Here is an 18,039-nt window from a genome sequence, read left to right as displayed (position 1 = left end):
GGCCTCAAACTCACAGATCTGCCAACTATAATCATTTTGTCCTATGGATTAGCAGGGATGATGATGAATGTATGGTTTCTATTTGGTCTGGATCCTTAAAGGTCCAGCAAACTGAAGGCACACTCTAGAATTTATCTTGCCAATCTTTTGTCCGTCCTGTGAATTCTTGGAGCTAATTCGATTTCCTGCACTTAAGTTCCCTTGGCATAGCCCCACTTTCTTTTTTTCTTTTTGAGACAGGGTTTCTTTGTGTAGCCTTGGTTGTGTAGACCAGGCTGGCCTTGAACTCAGAGATCACATACAGGTGTGGGCCACCACACCCAGCTTAGCCCACTTTCAAGAAAGCAACTCTGGCACAGATTCTTGTGACAAAATGGTAACTCTTCCTTGGGATATGTGTGTATTTTTTCCTTTCCCTCTCCCAGATTTCCAAGGACAGGAAACTCCCATGAACCAATCTTAGGCAGACTGTTTTGCTTTTGGGAGGGGCATTTTACATATAACCAACCTCTTTCTGTTCTTGGGAAAACCTCCTTGCAGTACATTGCACATTTTTCTGTGCCTGTCTTCAGTGTGTGGCTGGAAATCAGGAAAGGAGTAGGTCAAAGGCGGCCTCAGGCAGACCTAAAAGATCAAGCAAGGCTTTGTTACAGGAGTTTTCTTTTTTTGCCAGAGTTGAGCCTTAGTTCTGTGCCTTTTCCCCAACCCTCCACTAGCACCAGGAAGTTTTCAAGGAATCTGGCCGCTTTTCTCCCAGGCAGTGATGATATTTAAATCAACATTAACTTCCCTTGTACTTACAGTTTTTCACAGAATGCTGCTGTTATGGCTGGGCATTGCTTAGGTGGGCTCTGCCTCACACGGCTAACTAACTGCACAGGAAGAAAATCATGGAGGCAAAAGCCCTGGGATATTAATTTTTCCCACTTCCCCAAAACTGCACCAGCAACTTCGTTTAATTCTCCCCATCCCCCCCTCATATATACTATCTCTGTAGGCAACTGATAAATGTAAGATTTTTGTTTTTGTTCTTTTGGGTTTGTTTGGAGACAGTATCTCATTATGTATCCTGGCTGGCCTTGAATGCACAGAGATTCATCTGCCACCATTGAGATTAAAGGCATGTGCCACCACACCTGACTACTGTAGTGTTTTTTTTTTTTTTTTAATTAAGATTTATATTTATTTTGGTTTTTCAAGACAGGGTTTCTCTGTGTAGCCTTGGCTGTCCTAGACTTGCTTTGTAGACCAGGCTGGCCTCAAACTCATAGTGATCCATCTGCCTTTGCCTCCCAAGTGCTGGGATTAAAGGTGTGCACTAGCATACCGGCCAAATATTAAGATTTTTATTATATTAGCATTTTGCCTGAAAGTGTACATGTGGATCACACTTGTGGATGGTGCCTGTGGAGACCAGAAGAGGCCATTGGATCCCTTGGGACTTGAGTTACAGTTATGAGCCACCATGCAGGTGCTAGGAATGAACCTGGGTCCTCACTTCTTTGAGACAGGGACTCACATAGACCAGACTGTATAGTGAAGGATAACTTTAAATTCTTGATCCTCCTGTCTTTACCTCCCAAGTGTTAGTATGGGTGTGTTTCACCTTGTCTGCCTTGGAATCTTTAAATGGAAGTAGTAGCAATGCAGTATAGAATTAATACATGTTATATTCATCTCAGTAGTCTCTTAACATGTTCAGATGATTCTGTCATCTTGTGTTCTGTGCTATTCAAATTCAGACATGGCCTGGCCTGCAGTAGGTGCTCAGCCACTGTTCAACAGGAGCCAGCTTGGTCTGTTTCAGGGATTTAAGACCTCCCTCTAGACTGCCATTTGAATGTGGACCATTTCTTATCTATATTTTTCTGCTAAACCTCCATTTTACAGACTTCAAAACAGTGAGCACACTAACCTCATCTACAGTACAATTTACTTTTCCATCAGTGATCTTTAAAGAAAAATTAACAAGGTTATGATACACCTGTATCTTCCAAGATGAAAGTAAAATTCGTTCACAGTCACAAGGCTCAGCATGAGTGGCTCCCATCACTTAACCTCTTCTGGTTCCTTCCACAGCTTTGCTAAAGCCTCAGCTGCCTTTTTGGCTAATGGGTGTCTCTTTCTCCCCCTGCATTTGGGACAACCACCCTCTGTAGTCCTTTGGTGTTTATACATTAGAATATATTTTGCCTTTTATAGTGCTTAGCACAACTGAATTATGGTTTCTTTCTTTAAAGGAATACATTGGTGTACTGCAGTAGTTCAAACAGCAGCTAAAAGAGGTTCAGGAGCCTTTAGAGAGAGGTCTCATGGGACTCTGATGTAATCCATGTTGAGGAACTTCATCTTGGTGAATGAAAGGAATTTTGCACCTACAGATTAAAAACAAGTACATGTTTACTCTCTGGCAGTTCTAACTAGCTGAACATTTAAGCTTAACTAGCTGAACACATAGGTTTTTCCCAGTGTTTATTATAGAGGTTAAAGGAAGAAAAAATTCTTCATATATACGATCAAAGTTGTAGTAGTCACTAGCCACTTGAATTTCATAAAAATTCATGGAACTAGAGTGATGGTTTAGCATGCTGCTCTTTCAGAGGATGTGAGTTTGGTTCCTATGGTCCATTGGTCCGCCCCAATGATGGTTTACAACCTTCTTACAATTCCAGCTCCAGGGCACCAACGCTTGTCTTGGTTCCCACAGGCACTTGCCTGCATGTGGCCTATAGTAGTCACACAGACCCAAATTTTTTAAAATATAAATTTTTAAAAATTGAGTTTCTGAGCACTAAGTACAGTTTAAATACTTTAGAGCTACATGTGGCTGTAGACTGAACAAACAGTCCAATTTTTGCCGTGTTTTATTTGGCCATGGCTCTTTTCTGCATGCATAGTCTACCAATGATTAGGTTGTATGAGGGTCAAGATACATTAAGCTACCATGTTAGTTTGTCAAAACCTAAGAGAGAATACCACTAGAGATTATGGTACAGTCAATACATGCACATTTCTTTTGTTCTGGTTTTTTTTTTTTTTTTTTTTTTTTTTTGAGACAGGTGTAGTTTAGGCTGTTATGGAGTCAAACTTTCCTCAAACTCACTGAGATCCTCCTGCCTCTGCCCTTTGAATCCTGGAACAAAAGGTGTGTATCACCATGACTGGCTTGATCCTTACACATCTTTTTTAGTTCTGTATGGTGCTGTGCATACCAATTGGAAAGAAATCCCAGTCACTTTGTCTGAATTTCTCTTGTGTGACAAGAAGGAGAGTGCCATTTTCCTGTGAAATGCTGGGATTAACATGGGCCTTTTGTACTTTATTTGCTGGTTGTAGTGTGGGCATGGACCTCTGTAGATTGTCCTTCTGGCCTTCACTCAGAGTCAGAAAACCGTAAAGCATAAAATATGTGAACCTCTTGTAACCAAAGCATGAGAGAGGATCATGCAGTTTGAGGACAGCCTGAATAACAAAGTGAGCAAGACCCTGTGTCAAAAGAAAGTGAATGAGGATGGAGAGATGGCTCAGCTGTTGGGAGCACTGGCTACTCTCGCCGAAGACTTTGGGTTTGATTTTCCAGCACCCATGTGGTAGAAATCTCTGCAATACTTGTTCTAGGTGATCTAATGCCTTTTCTGGCTTCAACAGACACCAGGTTCATACATGAAGGCAAAACAACCATTCACATAATAAGATCTTTTTAAAAAGTAAAATGTATGGGGTTGGATGGGATTGTGTAACTGGGGACAAGTACATTTGACACACACAAGGTTCTGTATTTGATCACTACCACCCTCCAAATGAGAAAAATTTTACATGTAGTCAGAATATTCATGCCATTTCTATACAGGGGACAGTAAAGCTTAAGCAGGATTCAGTCCACCATGTAGTTTTAATATACAGGAGCTAAAGATTTGTAAAGAATTGATTAAAATAATTTCTCAGAGTGTGGAGGCCTGTGCCCATAATTCCAACACTTGGGCAATAGAAGCAGAAGGATCATGAGTTCAAGGCCAGCCTGGGGTAAATGAAATGTCTCAAAACAAAAAATGAAAATTTTGGATGGGGGATGTAGCTCAGTTGGTAGGATGCTTGCACACCATACATGAAGCCCTGTGATTGATCCCCAGGACCACATAGAACTAGGGAACAGTGCTGCATGCATATAATTCTAGCACTCAGGAGGCAGGATGATCAGAAGAAGGTCCTCTTCAACCATATACTAAGCCTGAGACCAGGTTAGGTACATGTGACCTGCTTCAAAAACTAAAATGCTCAACTATTAAGACCAGAGGTCAGATCCCTATAGAATTCTGTTTTTTTCTTTTTCTTTGGGGGCGGGGTATTGAGACAGGGTCTCTCTGTATAGCCTTGGTTGTCCTGGACTCCCGTTATAGACCAGGCTGGCCAGGAATTCAAAGAGAGCTGGGATTAAAGGCTTGCGCCACCATGCCCGACCTTCCTATAGGATTCTTAAACTGGGTGCTGAGGTGAGCACCAGAGTTGAGGGAAGTGGGAAGGGGAGAAGAGAAGATACTAGAATTGGTTGGCCAATTAGTTTACCTAGACACCTTGTATTGACATTTCAGTCTGTGTGTGTGCACCACACACCCCCACCCCCACCATATTTTTTAGAAGAGCCTACCTCAGTTTGACACACCCACCCACCCACTCCTAGAACCTATTGTGGAAGGAGAGAATGACCCCTGAAAATTGTGTCTGCTACCTGTACTCCTGATCGGTATTCAGACACACACATTCATTCTCTCTCTTCTCCCTCCCTCCCCCCTGAGATTGGGTCTCACAGTGCAGGCTGGCTTCTAGCTCCTGATAATCCTAATTTGAATGTTGGAATTACAAGTGTATGCCATGGGGCTGGAGAGATGGCTCAGTGGTTAAGAGCACTGCCTGTTCTTTCAGGGTTCCTGAGTTCAATTCCCAGTGACCACATGGTGGTTCACAACTATAATGTGATGGATGACTACTTCTGGTGTGCAGGTGTACATACAGATAGAACAATCATACATAAAATGAATAAACTTTAAAACAAACAAGTGTATGCCATGGACCCAGCCTATCTGCTTCTGTTTAAAGTACATTTTTCTGAGGCAGCAAAACTGTCTTGCCGACCCACGCATACCTGGATTCCTAGAACGCAAGAGGTTAAAGGGGAAGGAGTAGGACTTCAAGGGAAGTTTCTGCTACACAATGATTTCAAGACTAGTGTGGGCTATAGTCTTAAACACCAGCATTCCAGCCGGGCAGTGGTGCACACGCCTTTAATCCCAGTACTTGGGAGGCAGGGGCAGGCGGATCGCTGTAAGTTCGAGGCCAGCCTGGTCTACAAAGTGAGTCCAGGTCAGCCAAGACAGAGAGACCCTGTCTCAAAAGACCACACACACACACAAAAAAACCCAAGCCTTCCCACTCCCATAAAAAACCAGATCTTAATCCTTTTAGCCAAAGCCTAATCCTAGCAGAAATATTAACATTTTGAGAAGAAATCACTTCTGAACGCTCATAAGTAAATTTACATCAACATCTCCCCCATCTCCTTTGAGAGGAAGTTTAAGGAACTGACCTCGGGCTTTGTGCTGTACCATATTGCTATACACCTAGCCCTTTATTGTTTGGTTGGTTGGTTGGTTGGTTTTTGGTTTTTCAAGACAGGGTTTCTCTGTGTAGCCCTGGCTGTCCTGGACTCACTTTGTAGACCAGGCTGGCCTCAAACTCACAGAGACCCACCTGCCTCTGCCTCCGCCTCCCAAGTGCTGGGATCATAGGCGTGCACCACCATGGCCGGCTACCTAGCCCTTTTTATTTTTGACCTTTTTAATTTATGTATATGGATGTTTTGCCATGCATTCAGTACTTGTCCTTGGAGGACAGAAGAGGGCATTGGATCCCCCAGAAATGAAGTTAAAGATAGTTGTAAGCCACCAGTGGGGGTGTTGGGAATTGGGCCTGGGCCCTCTGGAAGAACAGTCAGTGCTCCTTAGCTACTTAACTCTGTCCAGCCCCCTGCTGGCCCCTCCTCTCCCAACAGAATAAACACCCAGGAAAGACAGCTTATGTCTAATCCTAAAACTTAGGAGGTAGAGGCTGGCCTATTCTACATGGCATGTTCTGTTTGCCAGGACTACGTAGGGACCTTCTGTCTCAAAATACTCAGGAGGAAAAGGAAGAGTGAGCCAGAAAGAGAGTGTGTTTCAAGTCTATTGGTGAGGGTGTTAACAAAGCTTAAAATGTTTCTTTTTAAAAACATTTTATTTTATTTTTCTAAGTTATGAGTGCTTCAATGTATGTAAGGTAGGTATACATACAGACACTTCGGATAAGGTCCAAAAAGGGCATTAGATTCCCTGGAGATGGAATTATATATAGATGGCTGTAAGCCACCATGTGGATGCTGGGAACTAAACTGGGTTCTCTGCTTGCTCTTAACCACTGAACCACCTCTCCAGCCCTTATGATGTTAAATTAGGTCCACTTGGCAGGATGTTGTGTTTCCTGTGGGGCTTCCATCACTAGTACTCTGGGTTTTCTGGGGGGTAGGTTAGTTACCCTTTCAGCCGTGGAATTGCTCTTGTTATTTGAAGAATCAAGCCTGACCAGCTGTAAGTGTCCAGTGTCTATAGACGATAGCTCACTTTTCAACTATTCTGAAACTATACTGCACCTTTTCCTTGTACATTTTACGCATTCACTCATTTGAATTTTATAGCTCAAGCACAACTGGTTAAGAGTCAGTAGACACTTGGTAAATAATGGTCACTCAATTAGGAAAAGATTAAGTGTTAGAAACATTTATTTGTCCAAAAAAAAAAAGGTGGGAGGAGTGGAATAAAACAAGGTTAAATTTCAGCTAATGCTGTGCCACGATCACAGGTCAGACAAAACAAAGAAACAAAACAAAATAACAAAACCCCAATGGTCCTAGCAACTTCAGAAGACTAACTTCAATGGTAAGAGTCCAGAACTAACAGAAGAGTAAAGGCTGCTTGCCACTACATGGTTGTTTTAAAGGGAAAGGAGAAGGAAGGGCTTAACTCCAAAGGAAAGCAAGATTGAGGGGCTCCACTGTACAGGATAAAGGGGTGCCAGCATAGTCCTTACCTAGGGCTGCTCAGAGGCTGAGAATATAAGGAACAATAAAGGCTACAGACAACTAGCATCGAGGAAAAGAAAAGTCAACTTAGAAGAATTAAATTAAGAAAGAAAACATAGTTGGTCACAAATTCCTTTGTTTACTGAAACATGAAGCAATGGAAACATCCCGGCAAAGGGAACCGCGAGGACCAAGTTCTCATATATGACCGCAGCCCGAGGGTTCAGTCCGCAATTATCCTACCTGAAAGAAAGCACAACACAAGAGGCTTACACAATGCCTGGAGAGCAGTCTGGTTCCGAGTACAAGGGCCCTGGTCCCGTCCTGTATTCCAAGGGTTGGGGGAAGGAGAATGACAAACAAAACAAAACAAAACAAAATGAAGTCAGATTTTGGGTTGAATGTGTATCCCACAAAATCACCCCGGAGTCTAATAGCTATATCTAGGAACCTACTTACAGCTCTATGCTGCACAAGATGCAAAACTGCAGGTAGTGTAAACTCAGTTTTCTCCCAACTAATGTATAAATTTTCAATAACTACAGATAAACTTCAGGGCCAAAAAAAAAAAAAAACAAAAAAGCAAAAAAGATGCTAAGATATCAAATAGTCGGTTTCTTTCTTTTTTTAAAGAGATGAGATCTAATTATGCTGCTCAAGATGACCATGAACTTATGTTCTGAAGCAATACTGAGTAACTGGGACTACAGGCATCTACCACCCATGCTTGCCCAGCCCAGTTTTACTGTTTCAGATGTTTTCAAAGAAAATGTTCAATAGCCATAGTCACAGAGTAGGTATCTACATGTCACACTGTCAGTTCAGAGCCATTGTTGCAGTAGTTTCCTAAATGACAAGGTATCTCTTGACATATCAAGAAGAAACCACTGCTAGAACTAATTCTTCCATTGATGATGGGAACTCCAGACACCAATGGCTGGGGGAAAACAAAAGTTAACTCACACCAAGCTCCTCTACTTAATTAGACACAGGGCCAAATCTTGGTCTTGATCTGTGCCAATCGACTTCAAAAGCTGTGATGTTCTTGGATCAGTTCTGTTAGGGTGAGACCCGAATTTGGATCCCCAACAGTTGTGGAGTATTTCATCCTGGCAGCCTCATTAACATCAGGCTCCTGGGACTGCAACCAACTCAAGGTTATTCAGTCCATTTGAGGTTCACACCTGGAAGGTAAGTTTCTTTAAAAGTCATCACTAAAAAGAGGTTAGTTGAACAGCTACTGATTGAAGTTAAAATTCACTTTTACAATGTTCTAACAGTACCCTTAAAGGCTGTAAAATTCTAATGTAATGTTTAACTTTGAGACACAAGAAACATTATCTAACAATACTAACTTCATCAGAGGTATCTCACGGAGTAGATCCAGCTGTAGAAATACCAACTCCATTCACATGCTGAACACATGGCTGAATGATGGTCTTAAGAAATCCCAAGTCTACTGACAAAACTGTACAGCATATAAACCTAACAACATGTGTGCCGTTGTTTTCCTAATATGTATATGAAAGCAGGTCATAGATTAGGAACATTGGAGTATCAGTGGTAACTTGTTTAACTGTACTGCTGGGGCTCTAACTCAAGTGATGCTCAATTTTAAAGTACATGGAAAACCATGAAATAATTATAAATAATTATAAATGTCATTTCTATTCTAATGAAGTCTACTTGTCTCTGGATGTCCCCACTTCTTGCCATTCCAACACTCTTTGTACACACGTCCTGAAATAGGAAAACATTAAGTTTCCTGTCACCACCTACAAGATTTTATGCACATCAGACATTATCAGTTTATCTAATTCCTTGAGTGTTCCCTTAGAAAACAAAACTATCTGAAAGAAACAGGAATTCTATCATAGGCTACAAAGAAATAGAGCTTAAGTGCCTATATAAAAAAGATGCTTTGGGCTAGAATAAAGACTATGGAAACATTTAGAACCAAGGTATTTTAGAACATTAGGGCTTTATCTGATTTATAAAGTAGCTTTCTTTTTGTTTTGTTTTGTTTTTCAATACAGGGTTTCTCTGTGTAGCCTTGGCTGTCCTGGAGTCACTTTGTAGACCAGGCTGGCCTTGAACTCACATCAATACCCCTGCCAGTGCTGGCATTAAAGGCATGAGCCACCACATCCAGCCCTAATAGCTTTCTTTGACACAGTAAATAGTTGGGTTTTGTTTTCTGTGACAGGGTATTGCTATATTTCCTAGACTTTGCTAGAACTTGCTGTGTAGCCTAAGCTGTCCTTTAAACTTCTGCCTCATGCTACCTGCTACTGGGATTAAAGGTATGGAGCACCATGTACTCCTAAAGAAGTGTTAACAAACTGGAAACCCTTGAGGAGTTGAAATGCTCACTGTGCTGCCTGCTACTAGCTCCTGAATGTATCCTTCACCACCACAGTTGTCTAGTAGTTAGAAAGAGTATGACTTTTATTATTTATTTTGGTTTTTCAAGACAGGGTTTCTGTAGACCAGGCTGGCCTTGAACTCAGAGATTCTGTGCTTCCCAAGTGCTGGGATCAAAGGCATATGCCAGTACCACCTGGCCAGAAAGACAGATCTGAGTCTGAATTTTGGCTCTACTCACTCACCAGATCATAGGCAAAGCCTATGATATCTGAGCCTTAGTTCTTTCCTGGATGAGAAAATAATTATTTGCACAACAAAGAGCCAACATATGTTGTTAGCACTCCCTCTCCCCCCGCCCCCCAAATATCTGTTTACAACTGGTTAAATAATATTCTCACTAACAGCATGTTCCTATTTCAGAGGTTAACACATTGGAATCACACTAACTCCATAATAGGCCAAATAAACCTGTGGCCTAAACTACAGAAAATACTAAAAACATGTAGTTTGTACTTTTGGTATGGTCCTGTTTGATGATCTGGCTCCTCAGTGAAGTCTTGTAGGGAACTATGTATAACTTTTCACCACGTCCACCCCACTCTCACCTCCAGTTTTTAAAAGGCTGAGTACCGTGCTCGGTCCACATACTGCTCCCGATCATACCGGGCCATGTCATACAGAGAATTCCGTGTTGCTGCTGAAGCCTGAGACATCTCGCTCTCTGGCCCATAACCGTAGCCCTCTCCAACTGTGGGGAGCACAGCTGCATTCCGACGTAGTGGGCTCCTGTCCCTTCCATAATAGGAGGAAGAGGAGGCAGCGGCAGCCATTGCAGCTGAGGTGGCAGCAGAGCCAGAGTTTTGCAATAGGTGTCTGTCATAGGGATCAACAGAAGTTGAGTTGAGGTGACTCGGTACAGCTGAGCTCTGAACTTGAGGAAGATGAGGCATGGTCTGCTCTGCATAATTGTATGCGGAAGCTGCAGCTGCTGCTGCCACAGCTTCGTAAGATCGGACTCGATAGCGCTTATAGTAGTCAAGTGCTCCATAGGCATCGTTGTAATACATGGATTCCCCATAACCCATAGTATAGGGCGTGCGCACTGCTCCATACTGTTCATTGTACTGCTCAGTAAAGTCTGCCACACGCCCTGTGCGGTCTACTGGGCACTCTTTGGACCAGTGTCCTTCTTTGCCACACCGATAGCAACCACTCTGGTCTCCCATCCCAGGGGCAGTCCGAAGTCGGCTAGTTGACAACTGCACGTGCATCCGTTTGCCTTAAGGAAACAGATTAAAATTATTACTCGTTAACATTCTTTTCCCTCACCCAAAAAAGGGCAGCATAGGATACATACACACACTCATGGGATACACATACACACACACTTCATTCAGCAGTCCCTTCCAAAAAGTTAAGTTTCAAAGAGGTGAGAGCTAGAAAATCCTCAGAGACCAGTCAGATCATGTTTATACTAATAGCATACCAGATTCTCCCCTACTTTTATCAGCACAACTTATTTCCTCCCCCCATGCAAAGAGTGCAAAGATTGCTATGTTTTATTTTGACTTACTGCTTTCAAATCAAACTAGATGATCAAAACCTCAGTTAATAGCTTTAGGAGGCACCTTTTACCACCTGTGAGCAATTTATATTAGGTCTAAGCTCAACAGAAAAAGCACATACCCCTAAATATATATGACACCATGAGCTCAACACCATGAGCATTGCATCTCCAAACCCAAACCCTACAAACAGTCCCAGTCCAACAGCAATCTTCTGTCTACCATGTCTCCTCTAGGAGTTTGTGCAGGTGCTATGTTGGATACCCAAATCATACTTGGCTGATCATTCGCTTCATCTGTACCTGTGGGAATTAAAAGACCCTCTATAAATCTAGAGACCCCCCCACCCCATTTTGTCCTCAGAAACAACTATTTGAGCAATAGAATAGATAGTATAAGTTACCAGCTTCTGGAGGTGGACATGCATCTCTCAATGGGTTAGCGCCTGGCTACTGTGTACAAAGCCAGGTTTGATCCCTAGCACCACACAAAAATAAAACTGAAAATAGCACTAGCTTTTGGGGGGGGGCGGGGTTTCGAGACAGGGTTTCTCTGTGTAGCCTTTGGCCATCCTGGACTCACTTTGTAGACCAGGCTGGCCTCGAAGTCACAGCGATCCGCCTGTCTCTGCCTCCTGAGTGCTGGGATTAAAGGCGTGTGCCACCACGCCCGGCTCAGCACTAGCTTTTTAAAAACTGTTTTCCCATGTAAAAAGAGTGATCAGCATTTTTTCCTACCATGCAGTTTACAATTCTCTACAACTGCCCAAAGGACTCTGAGCACCCACCAAGCAAACCACATATTCAGACTTCTAGAAAATGACCACTGAGAAATAGCTAAGAGAAAGAAAACTCTTTGCCCAAGAGTTTGTGTACCGTCCAATCCATTGAAATCTAAGCAAAACCGAAGATGCTCAAGAAGCCAGGCAGTGGGGGCTCACACCTAACCCCAGCACTCGGGAGGGGGTGGATCTCTGAGTTCAAGGACAGTCAGTGCTCCACAGAGAAACCCTGTCTGGACAGGACAAAACAACGCTCACGCTTCTGACCCCAGCTGCTATAGACAGTCTTCATCACCACAGCTGATGCAGTCAACAGACGGCATTCTTTCAAAGTAGTGTGTAGCCATCTGGCTCACTGTTTTTAGAGATTGTAAGTATTCCCAGTCATACAGTTATTAAGACTACCTGTACTCATCAGAAACATATCTGCCCCATTCACACCTCATATGTAGAGTTCTCTGTAATTTAGAGGATTACAAGTCAATTGGCACAGTGACATAGAGCTGTGTAACAGACACATTACTCTAATCCTGAAGTCAAAGTGACCATGTCAACTGAATTTGTTTTTTACTTTCACAGATTCTGTGTCCATTTTTTCCAGAGAAATACAGTGATTTTATTTGATGTCTCAGACCTATCCATGCCTTTAATTTAGAGGATGGGGAAAATGCTTTATTTAACATCTGTGACAAAATCTATTTCAACAGTTGTGAAAAGGATGCCAGTAATTTTTTGTTTTTAAAGATGTATTTATTACGGGCTGGAGAGATGGCTCAGTGGTTAAGAGCGCCACCTGCTCTTCCAAAGGTCCTGAGTTCAATTCCCAGCAACCACATGGTGGGTCACAACCATCTATGATGTAACCTGATGCCCTCTTCTGGCCTACAAGCAGACAACACTGTATACATAATAAATAAATCTTAAAAATAAATAAAGTATGAGGCTAATAGTTAAAAAAAATAAATAAAAAAAGATTTATTTATTACATATACTGTGATGTGCCTGCATGCCAGAAGAGGGCACCAGATCACATTACAGATGGTTGTGAGCCACCATGTGGTTGCTGGGAATTGAACTCAGGGCCTCTGGAAGAGCCATCTCTCCAGCTCCCAATTTTTTTGTTTTTGACTTAGAGCTAGAAGCACCTGTAATATATGTTGCTCCCTTGTTTTGCATTCTTTGCAAAAGTTACAATTGTAAAAATCTGAAAGAGTACTGTTTAGCTTTAGAGACAAGTAAAAAAAGTTCCACCTCTCTACTAGATGCAGGCAGACCAAACTCAGATTTTCTGAAACCTCCAGGTTACTGAAATTTGCCAGTATTTTCCAGAAAACCAGCCCAGTAAAAGTGTCTTCTCTTGAAAGCTGTAACATGAGACTATTAAAATGCTAAAAGGTGGGGAATGAATCCTAACCCTGAAGGTCTATCCTGGGTCAGTTGAGAGAAGACTGGAGATGTGAGTGGTGTGGTCGTAGTGGCTCACTGATGCAGTGCTGAAACGCTGCCCTCAATTCTCACACGCCCTTCCCAACTCAGCGCCTGATGGTTATCTGGGAACAGCTGCTTTACGGTTTCCAATTCAAACTGCTGCCCGTGGAGAGGAAACACCTTGAAAGACCCAGGTAAACTCAGTCTATTTTTTAGAAGTTATAAAATGCAGAAACTTAAAATTTTAGACAACCATTAATACCCAGAAGTTAAAGGTTCAAGAGATGCTCAAAGTGGCTCTTTTTAGAATTGAACAAAATACCAAACTGGCATCTAGATTGTATTTTCTGTAAGATATGTGAGACAAGATTATATATACAACCCTGGCACTGAGAAGTCTGAAGCAGGAGGATTGTGAGTTTGAGGGCCAGCTTGAAGTATAGTCAAGACCCTGTCTTAACAAACAAAAATTATCCAGTACTAAACTTTATGTTGCTACCTGGGGGTGGGAGGAAAGCTGATTACAAAAATATCTGCATATGTAACCAGGAAGAAACCACTCTGCAAAAGAGGTAGAAAGAAAACTTGATACCAAATAAATGATTCTTCTGTTTCAACTTCAGTTTGTCTGTACTTGTATGGAAATGATAAAAATATCCCCATGTAATCATACCTGTTATTGAACAATACAAGGGACAAAAAACACAACTCAGTGGTACTGTGTACATACCTTCCTCAAGATCCTGGGTTCAATTTTCAGCAACCCCAAAACCAAGCAAAAAAAAAAAAAAAAAGCCACATGCTCATCCTTCTAAGCCAACTCCTATTTCCCATTTCCTTGAAAAATTAAAAGGGCATATAACATACGATGAGAATTTACTTGCAAAGTCAGTTAAATATTTTTTCCTTTTGTTTGTCACCTGGTAAGCAAACCCTTCAGAGATGAGGACATACAGACTAATGGTAGAGCACTTGCCTAGCATCTGTGGGGCCCTTGGATGACCCCAGAACCAAGGAGGTGGGGCAAGAACTCACTTATTCCTTACTCTCCCCTGTTCACCCAAGACCTCCTTCCACATCAAGTGAAAATAATTAGTAATTTTTCAAAGTGTGCTAGTGTTTCAAAGTAAAAGAAAAATATAAACTTACAAAAATTTACACACACACACACACAGTAAGGTTTCTCTGTGTAGCCTTGTCCTGGCACTATGTAGACTAGGCTAGCCTCGAACTCAAGAGATCCACCTGACTCTGCCTCCCAAGTGCTGGGCTTAAAGGCCTGTGGGACCACTGCCCAGCTGTTACATTTTAAATACTTTACTAACCATTGTAGAAATAGTCATGGTTGCAAATAGCATTCAACTTTCATTATATATTGCTTTTATTGGGAAAATGTACTCACTGCCATCCTTTGAGGGAGGCACATTAGAGATCACTATTTTTAAAAAAATATTCATTTATGTTATGCAGTGCTTTGCCTACATGTACACCTCTGCACACTAGAAAGGTCACATTATAGATGGTTAGGAGCCACCATGTGGTTGCTGGAAATGGAATTGAACTCAGGACCTCTGGAAGAGCAGTCAGTGCTCTTAACCTCTGAGCCATCTTTGCAGCCCAACATCTATTTTACAACAGGAAAAGTACAGGAGGCTCATTTGTCAACTTGCTAGTCAAGGACAGGGATTAACTGCAACATCTGCCTAAGCTTTCAGTGCCTAAAGGCCAGATGTTAGTGATGAAGCTACTACATGGTGGTGAGCCTCCAGTAAGCTTTATCATTATTTGCATACTCACACTTTTCTGATGAATTTCATTGTTTTCTAAGTTTAGCAGAGGGCCTGTGTAACTTATTAGTGGTACTTAGGGTAAGGAGGGGTGTTGACTTAGGAACTACAGAAGAACCCTTGAATGGGTGGTTCAACATGACACTCAATAAAAGCCTTGTAGAACTGTGCTAACCAATAAACTTCCTGCAACGTGGAAGGAAGTCCTAATAGAGTAGCCATTTTCCTTTGTATTCTTCCTGCATTCTTGAAATACGCCCACTGGAAAAATCAAAATTGAAAATTTACTTAATTTAAATGTACTAGCCATATGTAGCTAGTGGCCACTATAGAAACCCAATTCCAGAGCCGGGCGTGGTGGTGCATGCCTTTAATCCCAGCACTCGGGAGGCAGAGGCAGGCGGATCGCTGTGAGTTCGAGGCCAGCCTGGTCTACAAAGTGAGTCCAGGATGGCCAAGGCTACACAGAGAAACCCTGTCTCGAAAACCAAAAAAAAAAAAAAAAGAAAAAAGAAACCCAATTCCAGGTTTTCAGACAAGCTCCTGTGGTGTTAATGGTAATACATACACACTTATTATCAATATAAGCAATACCCTGAGCTCTATGAATGCCCTCACTGGAATCTCCCCACAAGTACAAGACCATCATTCCCATTCAATCTTGAGTTTCTAAAGAAAAAAAGAAATTAACCTGTTAGAGTTAAGTAATAGTTAAATGGAGCAGAAAAACCTAAGACATGTTTCCTGGCTTTGCTTGTAATCCAGACTGAATGTATTTGGACACCTCAAAGATAGGCATCCACCCAACCAGACTCACACCAACTTCTCATACACTACTTCCTCTACATACTTTTTCTTTATTACCGCCATGCATCATTCAAATCAGCAAAGCATAAAAGCTCTCAGGCTTCTGGGTCACAGCAAAAGCAGCAACTGAGTCGCAGCCTCCAGCCATTTCACTCACACCAGCTACTCAGCTACCTAGCAACGTAGACTTCTAACAGCACTCAAGTGAATGAAGACCAAAGATAGTAACCCACACTTTGTGACCCAACACAGTTGTGGAGAAAATTCTTGGCAAACACAATAAGAAATGGTTACTTGCCTAAGAGTAAATTATGTTTAAGAGTAGTAAACATGGGCTGGAGAGATGGCTCAGAGGTTAAGAGCACTGGCTGCTCTTCCAGAGGTCCTGAGTTCAATTCCCACAACCACATGGTGGCTCATGACCATCTATAATGAGATCTGATGCCCTCTTCTGGTGTGCAGGTGTACATGCAGACTGAACACTGTATATGTAATAAATAAATAAATCTTAAAAAAAAAAAAAGAGTAGTAAGCATAATCTATTCTTTTCAATTAAGAGAATGGTAGAAGCCACTCTCACAGCTCCACCGTCTTACGTTCTTGCCTCTGCCTTGAGCTAGACTCCACGAAGGTCTGCCACCCAAGCCCCAGAACAGTTCACCTTGAAACTCTGTGTTGTCAAGGCCCCTGATGGCCTCCACTGCATCCTCTGCCCGCTCCATGTGTACAAAGGCATAATCTTTCACGATGTCACATTCGATGACTGGGCCATACTCCTCAAACTTGGCCCGAAGCTCTTGGTTGGTACAAGTGGGACTGATGTTGCCCACATGTAACTTGGTTGAAGCTTTGCTCTTATTCTTGCTGGCTTCCACATTGATGTTCACTCCGTGCAGCTTGTAGTGGTGCAGGTTGCGTATGGCATCCTCAGCGGCCGTCTTGTCCTCTATGTGCACAAAGCCATAGTTCTTAATGATGTCACATTCCAGCACCTTCCCGTACTGCTCGAAGAGTGAGCGGATCTCCTGCTCTGTGGCCTCCCGGGGCAGATTTCCGATGAACAGCTTCACCATCCTGACAAGAGCCTGACAGGGAAGAAACATGATTTCAAAAGTGAGGTGTGAAGTGAGAAATTGAATAGTACTGCAGCATTTTCGTTTAATGGCCCAATTATCAGGATCTTCCCGACCCTCACAGAGTTATTCTTTCTGAGAGAGGAACAGCAGTTTGTTCCTAAGTAGTGAAGCTGTGTGACAATGCCAACAGAAGGTCGGGGGTCAGAATGCACAAGGTTCAGCATTTCCGAGAGGTCAGGCACATTTAATCTACAAGGTTAGGTGCTTCACGGCTTAGCACGGGGATGGAAAAGCCAAGCCGAAGGCATGAAGTATATCTCAATGTCCCTAGTTACAAGATTTTGGAGGGAAATCTGTGTACTTCCCCACAGCGCGGTATCACCTCCCACCATACTGCAAGAACGAAAGCCCTCTTTCGTTCCCACACCGGGGACCCCTTTCCTCGGCGGCCCAACCTCTGTTCCTACATCCCAACAAAGACTCGGCCCGACCCCTGCCCCGCCCCCTCCGGAGACCCGGCCCCGCCTCCTTCCGTTGTCTTCACGGGACCTTCCTCAAAAGATGAGTGGCTCCAAACCTGGGCCTTCCCAGCCCTCCCGAGGTCCCGCCAGGCCCGCTGCCGGGCTTCCCACACACCCACAGCACCCTCTCCTACCTCCGGGTGGTGCCGGCGGTGGCGGCGGGTCCCGCGTCAGAGAGAACCCTACAAAATGGCGACGGCCGCTCGAGCCTCGGCGCGACCGGGCGCTTTCTCGCGCGCCAGCTCACGCACGCGCGAGTGCGCGCTGCCTGCCTCCCCTCCCCCCCTCGCAGGAGCGGGGCGACCAATCCTGCGGCCGCACACAAATGGCCGCCCCCGTGCGGGGGCGGGGTCATGTGGTGACGGCTCTGCGGAGCGAAGGTCAGCCCGCCCCCAGCCCTGGCTAGCCAATCACTGCCCCGGGAGGGGGTCGCGGTTTGCGCGTCAAAAGGGCTCAGGAAGCAACCACTGCCTCGGCGAAACTGTAAGCCCAGGGGGAGTCTTCAACCATCACAATGGATTGTGCTATTAGGCGCACTGTGGAGGGGGTCTGATGACAAAGGCTTGTCTCACTGGGCCCGCTAGAAGGGCGATACTTCA

At 43.4% G+C, this 18,039-nt stretch overlaps 1 protein-coding gene across 1 annotated transcript; it reads right to left on the bottom strand.

The window, feature by feature from the left end:
* Nucleotides 1–6,784: 6,784 nt before the first annotated feature.
* On the bottom strand, nucleotides 6,785–17,731 carry LOC127189184 (RNA-binding protein 4B-like). Its single transcript, XM_051145845.1, is given in 5 exon segments — nucleotides 6,785–7,351; nucleotides 10,081–10,469; nucleotides 10,471–10,754; nucleotides 16,505–16,928; nucleotides 17,575–17,731. Coding segments are annotated over 4 exon segments (1,089 nt in total). The 5' UTR covers nucleotides 16,917–16,928; nucleotides 17,575–17,731; the 3' UTR covers nucleotides 6,785–7,347.
* Between the last annotated feature and the right edge of the window lie 308 nt (nucleotides 17,732–18,039).

This window comes from Acomys russatus, chromosome 5 (assembly GCF_903995435.1).
Source record: "Acomys russatus chromosome 5, mAcoRus1.1, whole genome shotgun sequence".
Taxonomy (NCBI): Eukaryota; Metazoa; Chordata; class Mammalia; order Rodentia; family Muridae; genus Acomys; species Acomys russatus.
Note: the sequence above shows the minus strand (reverse complement) of the source record. Positions and strands in the feature narration are given on the sequence as shown.